At 49.3% G+C, this 10549-nt stretch overlaps 1 protein-coding gene across 1 annotated transcript; it reads left to right on the top strand.

The window, feature by feature from the left end:
• Nucleotides 1-766: 766 nt before the first annotated feature.
• On the top strand, nucleotides 767-6129 carry LOC135372111 (putative nuclease HARBI1). The gene is made up of 5 exons (XM_064605821.1): nucleotides 767-2377; nucleotides 2440-2709; nucleotides 2979-3091; nucleotides 3261-3396; nucleotides 3845-6129. Exons 1-5 carry the CDS (start codon nucleotides 2185-2187, stop codon nucleotides 4279-4281), a joined length of 1149 nt encoding a protein of 382 aa, XP_064461891.1. The 5' UTR covers nucleotides 767-2184; the 3' UTR covers nucleotides 4282-6129.
• Nucleotides 6130-10549: the final 4420 nt, after the last annotated feature.

The raw sequence follows: 10549 nt of genomic DNA, 5'->3' as shown, positions 1-10549 counted from the left end.
CCCACGTGTTATCCACACTAGAAAGGTGACAGTTTCGCCCCCTATAGGTCGATCTCGCAGCGAATATCGACGTAAACACGCAAGTCTGCCGATAGTTGTTTGTAGCTTCCGCATGGGACGCTAGTGACGTTGAATCCACATGTGTACGCTCCTGATCCGTCAACTGGCGCACAGCAAAGCACAAAGGATACAAAATACGACAGAAACAAATGGAGCGCGAACAAATATAATAACAGGAATAATAGAGTCCAATGAAACTGTATAGAGACACAAAATGAATGAAATAAAAACGTTAGAAGGGCGGCTAAAAGTGTCGTTCTCGCAATAAAGCAATCGCAAACAGACTGCCGTCTGCTAAGAGAAGAAGCAGAAATGTTTCGCTAGGAAGCGGCATACGAACCGCAACATGTGCAGAAAACATCTAAAACAAATCGTATCAAGCTTCGTTAAACGTAGATCTCAATGAGTACCACGGGTACGTACCGTGCATAACAGAAATACGCGCCCACATGAGTTTGTTTCGGATTCAACGTCACTAGCGCTCCATGCGGAAGCTACAAACAACTATCGACAGACTGGCGTGTTTACGTCGGTATAGCGCATAGGAAATGCATGAAGACGAAAGTTTGGGTGGCCGTATCTATTTTGTTACGCAGTGCCTGATATCGACGATTTTTTTGTAGGGTTTCCTGCTGTAACTTCTTCACTCTGCGGCAGCGGAAGTCTGTCTGTCAAGTAGGTATCGCGCCACGCGCGAAAATGTGACTGACCTTTTATAGCATACACCCTGTACATGGCAAGCAATTGAGAATTGTCAAACAACAATGTCATTAGGAAGATCAGGAAACGTACACGCCATGCCGTCTGGGTGTGAAACGACAAGCATCGGATCCCCTGTTGTCCGAAGCCCGGTCAGTGCGTTCTGAGTCCCCTCTCTTCGCAGACTAATGGAGCTGTTCTTCCTTCTTTTCCTGATGTCGCTGAGAATAGTGACGTTCAATTGTAGGGGGTTTAGCGGTAACCCCAAGCAGTTTTCGGCGTTGCAATGGGCAAAAAGTTTTCGCGCTGACGTTCTTCTTCTGCAGGAGACCCGCCTGTTGTCGGCTCACGCAGTCAGGCTGTTAGAGGCGGATCATACTGTCAGGGTTTTCTTTAGTCACGGGTCACCGCATCAGGCAGGAGTAGCAATTATATTGTTCCCCTCTTTCGTTGGTAACGTCCGGTGGTACGACCGTGACAGTGACGGCCGGGTGGTCATGGTGGAGGCGGACATGACGGGGTGTTTGGTGCCGCTTATTAATCTGTACGCCCCCGCACGGCGCGTAGAACGTGCGCAATTTTTTCGCAGCCTTGACTGCTTTTTCCTAGGTAACCGCAATATTGTGCTTGCGGGTGACTTTAACTGTTGTATTGACGGTTCCGGCAGTAGACATCGGCCAGTAAACCTCGAGTTAGCCCGTCTAGTTGATGATCTCGGGCTGGTCGACCGTTCAGCTATCTGCATTATGGGCAATACCAACACACATGGTGCAATACTAGCGGTGCACACAGCCGCATAGACCGTTTCTATGGTTCTCCTGGGCTGATGTCGCATATGAGGGAATGTTTTGTTTGTCCGTCCGGGTACTTGTCGGACCATGACGGAGTCCTCCTTCTCCTTGGTGGGTTTCGGCACCTCCGTGGTGGTTCGGGTTGTTGGAGGCTGGACGTCTCTCTGTTTAGTGACGCTGAAATTCGTGGCAGTGTGAGTAGTTGGCTTAAGGCTCGGTGTGCTATGGCTTCCTTCACGCAAGAGTGGTGGGAGGAGACTAACATTGGAGCCGCGAGGCTTTTTCGACAGTGGCGGGCTCGGCGGGCGCGGGAGAGCCGAGAGAAAATGCAACACCTTCGGCAAGTGCTGTCAATTTTGCGTCATCCGGGGTCGAGGGGCCCTGGCAACGACGATGCTATCCAGGGGCGCGTTACCGAACACTGCGCGAGCTTGCGAGCTCGCGACGCTCCGCCTTCCGCGTCGTCTTCGCCATAGCAACAGGGCGTTCACGTGACGCTCACGTGGTACTCTTCGCGGGTGGCCAAAAAAAAACCCGTTTTTCGAGAACGGCGCAGCTACTGCGCGTGGCAGAGGGTAATCGCCCGCGCAGAGAAGGAAGAACAACGCAAAACTCCTCGACGTTCGCGTTGCAAATGGCGGACCCGGTGGACTTGTATCTGCTTTTCCTCGAAGAAGGTGTTGCTGAGGAAGAACCGGTACGCAGCTTCCGCAGTCATCGAGATGCTTTCGAAGCGTTATCGGAAGACGAGTTCATTGCTACCTTCCGATTGTCGAAGGAAGCTGCCAGGGAGGTGTGCGAAGCTGTTAGGCCGGACTTGCAGCGCAGTAAGTACACGATCATTCTTTGCGCACGTAACAGCTCCCCATTTTTAAAATATACATTTCAGCCCGAGAATCCCGTCGGACAACTCTGAGCGTAGAGCGGAGAGTCCTCACAGCCCTTCGTTTCTACGCTACTGGAGCTTTCCTTGGAAACATTGGAAATGAGGAAACGATCGCCTGCAGCAAGCGTGCAGTGTCACAGGCTGTCCATGAAGTTAGCGAAGCCATCTTAAAGTACCTTGCGCCCAAGTACCTGAGGTTCCCCACAACTCCTGAGGCGAAGCTAGAAGTGAAACGTGGCTTTCATGAGCTGGCAGGCTTCCCAGGCTGTGTCGGTATGTGACCACACATGATATGTACGCATGAAAAGGCTAATGCGAATCCTGTGTTATCTTACGTGTTTTCAATACACTGATTTTCGGTGCAGAGGCGTTTCGTGCGAGACAGGGGTCTATGTCAGTCACTATGTGCACTGTGACTCATAATGTAGTACAGTATACATGCTGTACTGATAAGTTACGAGTGATCACACATGGTTCGAGTTGACTGTCTGTTGAAATGTGCTGCCTGCGACATATCCCAAAAAGTGTGTTCATGATTCCAGGGGCTATCGACGGTACGCAGGTAGCAATTTTGCAGCCAAGCATTTTCGACCCGAGGTTTGTGGATGGCAATTACTATTGCCATAAAGGCTACCATTCCATCAACGTCTTAATGGTATGTGCCTTTTCTGCTCAGAATTTCAGTACCATGCATGTCTCAAACCAGTACGAGGCACAATTGCCCCATGTCTCTTTCTCTTCTCCAATAATGCTTTCTTCCATTTTGCTGTCCGCGAAGGGCACCTACAACAAGGTTCTCATTAAACATGTTTTCATATACCCAGGTTTGCGATGCCTCCATGCGAATACTCTTCCTGAATGCCAGGTTCCCTGGTTCATGCCATGACGCAGCTGTATGGGCTGCCTGCAACCTCCGTCAAGCCACCTCAACCGTATTTGAAGAAGGAGAGTGGCTAGTTGGTAGGATGCGTTTATCTGTTTATAATGCAATTTGTACTCTTACAGTACACAGTGCATTACACTTCAGATTCAGTTCATTTCAGCAATCCATACTTGAACTAAGCAGCTGTATTCCATTAATTAATATACATTAAGTAGTGGGTTAATTAACATGGATGTATTACACTGTTGCACATTGTATAAAAGAACATCTGCCTTGCTAACTATCAGTTGTGTGAGCACTTTATTGTGTTATTGGATGAAGGGATAAATTGTTGTGCCAGATACAACTAACAGCATTTATTTTCATACACTTTCATTTACATTATCTACAGCAGCATAACACATTGTCAACATGAATATATAAACACGCACAAACTCCTCCCACTTCCTGCTGTCCCTTCTCTATCCATTTGTCTGAATTTGTGGATTTTCAAGAGAATAAATATAACTTTACAACTATTTACAGGTGACAGTGGCTACCCCCTCCAACCTTGGCTGATGACACCAGTTCGTACACCAACGACACCGGAAGAAAAAGATTACAACGATGCACACAGCAGGACCCGCGTGTGCATTGAACAATGTTTTGGGCTGTGGAAAATGCGGTTCCGATGCCTCCAAAGGTACCGTACGCTGCACTTTGCTCCTGATCGAAGCTGCAGAATTATCAACGCCTGTGCTGTGCTTCACAATATGTGCTTGGCGTACAACACCCGTGAACCTCTTGATAATACAGATGAAGGTGATGCGCCCAGTGGGGAAGGGGCAGAAGCTGGTGCAGTAGGGGAGACACAGGAGGATGGAGCACAGGAAGAGGAGGACCATGACTCTCAGCCTATGAGAAATCGTGCAGCACAACTTAGAAGCCAGCTCATTACGCATGGTTTTAGGCGAAGAAGATAACCTACCTCATTGACTGTCATTTCGTCTGTCTCTCTCCAGGTGATAAGCGAAATATTCGCTCATAGGAGTGAGCAGCTGCAAGTGATAAGCAAGCTGCGATATGTGCAGAGACGGGATATTTTGTCATTCACGAAAAACAACTGAGGCAGAGCTGTGCTTGAGATATTTTAAAATGTAATTATCTAGCCAAGTCAACCCCTATTTATCCAGACTTCACAGATGTGGATCCAGCACCACACTGACAAACAGCATGGTGATAGATTCTAGTCCATTCAATGTTCCTTCATTCATCCGGGCCTGAGTTTCTGGATCAGACTAACGATTTTCTGAAAATGCTTAGGAGATTGCCCAACAGCTGCCTTCACATATCCGGATTGGAGGGCTCAGTACAAAGTGTGCTACATTTGTGTGCGGTATTGAGTGAGAGACAGTGTGCGACCTATATTTCATCAAGGCAGTGTGACAACCTTGAAGAATTTCCCCTCGGACCTGTGTAACATGCATTGACCAAGTCATTTGAAGCACTGAAGAATGGTGACTGTAAAACTTTCAACAACACCTTCAGCCATGCACATCACTTTGTCAGTTAATGTGTACAGTAATTTTATGCAAGTGTGCATTGTACCGTTGTTGTACTGTAGTGTACTGTTTCATACCTTCTGAAATCAACATCTTCTTTACTATCATCTAGTGACTGATCCCCTCTTGAGTTCTATTCATCAGGATACTTCACTTTCGATGCAATTTTTGTTGTAAATTACAAGATGAAGATAAAAAAGGGTTGACTGTAAAGAGGGCAGTCAAAGACTACCGTACCTGTTTTTTTCATTACATTTTCTTAGTCCTCTGCACAGCTGTCGTCATGAACTCAAGTGAGAAATACAGTGTGCACAATCAGTACTACCACTGCTCAACTGATCAAGTCAGCTGACATGCTACTTTAATGTGCTATGACTACTATTATTCACAATCATTCAATCCTGTTTCTCTTACTGACAACATTGTCCCATATCGGCCTTTGTATACAACGGTTCAACTCTACCTGACAAATTGTGGTCAAACAGTTGACCGTCTTTTTCTGCTCTTCCAGGAGAGCCTTCTGCTCGCTGAGCAACTCTTGCTGGCGCTGCATGAGTTGCCCAGCAATAGAGGGAGGAACTCTTCTCCTCCGTCGTCGGCATGCACCACCTGTGCCCTGGCGCCTGCTGTCAGACGGAGGAGGTGCTTGGTCCTGTAAACCAAGGAATCAGATGTTTTTAGAATAGTGGCTGGACAGTTTTCACCATATTGACATTACCGTCTCGGTTGGCTCAGCACCAGCAGGACCGGCCGAGGTCGACGGTACAGGCTCTTCCACGTCCTGAAAAAAAAAATATGTACAACACATCACTCTTTTTGAAGGAAGGAGGACTCTATATAAAAAGGATGGAATGTGAAGTGTTCTCCATTTGGGTGTGCTGTTTCATAATTGCTTCAAAATCGTGTTATTCTAAGATTACTGTACATGTCTTACAGCAGAGACAGGAAGTCTCACTTCCATGGCTCCGGTTTCCACAGATGGCTCCACTCCTCTGGGAAATCCTGAGGAGGAGTCCCATCCAACAAGGGCCATCACCCTCTGGTCGAGTCCAGACAGGTGGGCAGCGATGTCCACAGGAGTGGCCCCCTGACTGGTCACCACGTACCCACTGCCTCCACCCGTGGCCTGCATTTTCCGCGTCATCTCCCGTGCGCGGCTGCGCACACGGTACCTCCAGTCTTTCCAGAGCTGCTGCCACCCCTTAGCATCTTTATTAAATGCCCCAACAGCATTAAGGGTGGCAGCAATCCGGTCCCATTTGGCACGGCGATCAGCTGCTGTCTCACCCCGGAGGAAGGTGCGGTTATTGCAGAGTTCTGGAGCTTCCTCCAGTAGTGACAACAGCAGCATCCGTTGTGCCTCGGTTGCCATGGCTGTAAAGGGAGGAAAAACATTTACATTGACAACATTTACACTTACATTGATATGACGCGTGTCAAACTTGAAATACTGCATGATTAATAAACTCCCCTCAGGTTTATTCATTTGCATGCAACTGTACAATACGCTTTGAACATGTGAATGGAGGCAGTGGGTCATGTACAGCTCTTGGTGCAGCTGAAATTGCATGTATTCATGCACTAGCTTTAGTAATGTTTAGGTGAGCCTGAATAGGTAGCTGTACAATTCCAGCATGAACAGCATTTACACGAAGGATGGTGCAAGCCTTTCGCCTTTTTCTTTTCTTTGTTTCAGATGTTACTTCATGTAGATGGCTGCTTACTTTATCAATTGCACTAGAGAGGAGGGATCGCTATTGTCGCTACATCTCCCTATTTTTCACCATACTGCTGTTTTTTTTTTTTCTTTATTCAAAATAATCATGGTAAGTTACTAACTACACCCCTACAGTAGCGCGCCAAGACAGACTGTGTGAAATGTTGCTTAAATTATACGCCGGCGCTAAAGGAAGGCACATCAAAATGAAATAAGAACAACTTAACGACCCACATCATGTATCGTGTGTACCGAGAGTGTTAAACTGCGTTGCCACGCACGTAAAAGTGTGGTCGGCGCCTGCTGCAAGCGTATTGTACAGTGTGATATAACTCGCGTCAGTGGAAGAAGTTCAATACGAAAAGCTCGTCATGACAACAAAGTGCAGCATGCGAACTTGCGAAACAATACGGGAATGTAGCTACACGATTTCATTTCGTTGATTTACATATTCATGGCTTATACTAAGTCTTGTTGGGATATAAACTTGCAAAAGGTGGTATACGACTGTGCGATAGCACAGGCAATTAATTCTGAGAATACTTTTATACTTACCGGTAAATATTTGGGTTGTTCACTTTCGCGAGATGAATTTGGCGGTTTTCTTAGCAGACGACGAAGAGGTGTTCCCCCATTGGTCAAGTTGAAGAATAAGACAAACCACTCAAATGAATTGCAGTTTCGAGGCGTACTCACAATTCTTTTATTCATATGAACAAAAGTATACATTGTACTTCAAGTTTATTTCAACCTGTTGTTATTTTATTGCTGTTACGAGACGCACGTGTTGTCGAGAGTTTCTTCGCTCCGCCACGGCTCGCGATGCGATGGCGCAACGGTAGTGTTACTGATCGTGCGACTGCCACCTGCGCAGCCCCGACGATGGGCGGAGCGTCGCGAGCTCGCAAGCTCGCGCAGTGTTCGGTAACGCGCCCCAGGACGTTCTGAGGCGTCTTGCCTCTCTAAAGATGCCTGCCTGGGAACACTTTGCGGCGTTGCAGGCAGCTGAGCGCTGGTCACAGGAGTCCTGCTGCTCACGCCTTCTTCGCCTCTTTTTTCGTCGCTCTCCAAATGCTGTTCCGGAGTTGGTGATCTCTGGCGGGTCTGTTCAGGCTAGTCCTGAAGCCGTTCGGTCAATTTTTCGCGACCACTTCGCCGCCTTGTACGGCGCAGTCGTGCGTGCTGATGCCGAAGCGCAAAGCTTTCTGCCGACTCACAAGCACTTCGTCCTTAGCGCAGATCCGTTTACTCTGGACGAGTATACGGCCGCCGTTAAGGCCCTGCGAACTGGAAGGTCTCCCGGCTCCGATGGTCTCCCAGCCGAATTCTATAAGTTATTCTGGCGTACGCTCTCTGGCCCGCTGACGGCGTTATTCAATGGCTGCTTGGCGGACGGCCTCCTCTGCCCGTCCATGCGAGAGGGAGTGGTAACGTTACTATACAAAGACCCGTCTAGAAAGCGGGACCCGAATGCGTATCGGCCTGTTTCCCTACTTAATACGGACTACAAGATTGTTTCGACCGCAATTCTGCGTAGAGTTTCCTTAGTCCTGGGTCTTGTAGTTCCCCCCTGTCAGGTCTGTGCTGTTCCTGGACGGTCAATCAACTTGCACACACAGGCCCTGCGTGACGCTATCTACTGGGCGCACAGCCGTCAGCAACCCGCGGTACTGGTGTCTTTCGACCAGAATAAGGCTTTTGACAGGGTGCATCATGGGTATATGTTCCGTGTGCTGGAGGTGGCTGGCTTTCCTCCCGTCGTGGTGGACTGGATTAAGGTCCTATACAGAGATTCCTCTGCCGTTGTCGGCGTGAACGGGGGCGTTTCCGGTAGGTTCCCCATCATGACCGGTGTGCGGCAAGGCTGTCCTTTGTCCCCTGTGTTTTATACCATGGTGTTCAGTCCTCTCCTAGAAACCTTAGCAACCTGCCTTCGTTCTGTTATGTTTCCGTTGCGGGGCTCGTGGAACCTCCCTCTTTTCGCGTATGCAGATGACCTCTCCTTAATGCTCAGTAAAGAGGACTCCATAGGTCGTGTTCTCGTTATTTTAGAGAGATACGGTCGAGTATCGAATGCGCGAATCAACAGAGAAAAAAGCGCTGCGCTGTTCATTAATGTCACTCCCTCCTGTCCGTCTCCATTCGGGATCCCTGTTAGGAATGAGATGCGGATTCTTGGTATTCACTATAACAGGGCTGGGGTCTCTTCTCTTTCTTGGTTGCGTGTTCACGAGCGCAGCGTCTCGGTTCTCACGGATTTAAGGGGGCTAGTGCTCCCTGTCACCTGTAGAGCTCGCCTGGCTGCGTCGTGGTTCCTGAGCAAATATTGGTATCACGGGACAGTTTGCCTTCCTCCTCGTCAGGTTTTCCTTGCAGCAACTCGTACGGCCTTTCGGTTCATCTGGGGCAACGAAGCTGAGTGGGTATCCCGTGCACGTATGTACCAGCCGAGAGAGGTTGGCGGTTTGCAGGTTCCGCACGTAGGAATCAAGTGTCTTGCGCTCGGGATAAAGGCAATTTTTGACGGCCTTAGTGACACTGGCCACCCCGCCCACGATCTCCTGCAATACTGCTTAGGTCCTGACATACGTCTGTTTCGCCGCACTTGAGAGAGTACGTTTTGAACGTCCGTCGCCTACGCGCATCATTCCCGTCGGAGGATTTCTTTGTCTGGTCCGTCAAGCAGTTTTATGCCGCTCTTCTGAAGCTCCTTCCGACGGCGAGCTCGGCTGTGCCTCGCCCGATCGCGTGGCGTCGTATACGGCCGGCTGGTTGGATGCGCGCCGTGTAAGCTTGCAGTGGCGTCTTGCGCACGACGTTTTACCTCTCAGGACCTGGTTGTCTCGCTTCGGTTTGATCAGGCCTTTTTGGCCTTTCTGCCCTACCTTTGAAACGTCGGAGCATGCTTTTCGCAGTTGTCTGCTCCCGGATTTTTTGTGGCACAAGGCTGAGGTGCTTTAGAGCATTCCGTTCATTCGGTGGGGCACGGTCCAGTTACTGAGCTCGCTCCCAGTTCCCGTCTGCGATAGACGCCAGTTTGTACTCCTGGCGGTAGAAATAAACTACCAGGTCTGGATAGCACGCTGCATAGTTGTGCACGGTGGCCGTGCTCGCACCGCCGTTGAGGTACTCAACAGGGTCAGAGCGGGCATCCGTAGAGTGCTATACAGGGAGAGAGCAGTCCTTGGGGCCGTCCAGTTTGGTAGGCAATGGCAAACATCAGCGACCCTCTTCGAAGAAAAGAATAGTAGGTATATCATCCGCTTCTAATATCCTTCGTGCTGCTGTCCCACGAGCAACTCTCCGCGAGTTTTGGTTTGTTGCGAGATGTCATCTAGCACGTACATCAATCCCAGATCTGCCGTGAGCTCGTCTTCGGGTGTTGGCGTTGCGATGGTTGTAGACTAGTCCGTTTGTTGCGTTAAAGGGAGCCAGCCAATATGGCTGGTCTTCCACGATGATGCCAATACATATATACAAGAGGACCTTGTAATGGAGGGTTAAAGAAAAGCTTGAAGCTATGCACAAGTCCCGTGCATGTGCTGCCCTAAACCCGTGGGTGCAGCATCTTTGTAACCACTTTTACGGGTGCAGTTCCAATTTCGAAGGAAATACAGAGAAGGTGTAATTTCGAGTGCTCTTCGAATTTCTGGTGCTTTTTTGCTTGGGAGCCGCGTTAACCGTGGTTTTCCCAGCTTTTCACGATGGACAGCAACCCGCCGCTCCGTGAGTGCTGTTTCGGCGTTCGGATTCCGGACGTCGCGATGACGGACGACCCCGTCGACGCAGTCTTCGATGCCGTTGGTCCCGGCAACTTTTACGGGATCTCCCACCGTGGTGGAAACCTGTATGAGGCGGGTCTCGCAACGTGGTCTGTTCTGGACCGTGTCCTGGAATGCGGCCTGATTGTCGCGGAGCAGCCGTGCTCCATTGATCTCTTCGGTCCAGGCTTGGTGAGCGTGTTGTGTAAGA

Source organism: Ornithodoros turicata, unplaced genomic scaffold (assembly GCF_037126465.1).
Source record: "Ornithodoros turicata isolate Travis unplaced genomic scaffold, ASM3712646v1 Chromosome13, whole genome shotgun sequence".
Classification (NCBI taxonomy): Eukaryota; Metazoa; Arthropoda; class Arachnida; order Ixodida; family Argasidae; genus Ornithodoros; species Ornithodoros turicata.
Note: the sequence above shows the minus strand (reverse complement) of the source record. Positions and strands in the feature narration are given on the sequence as shown.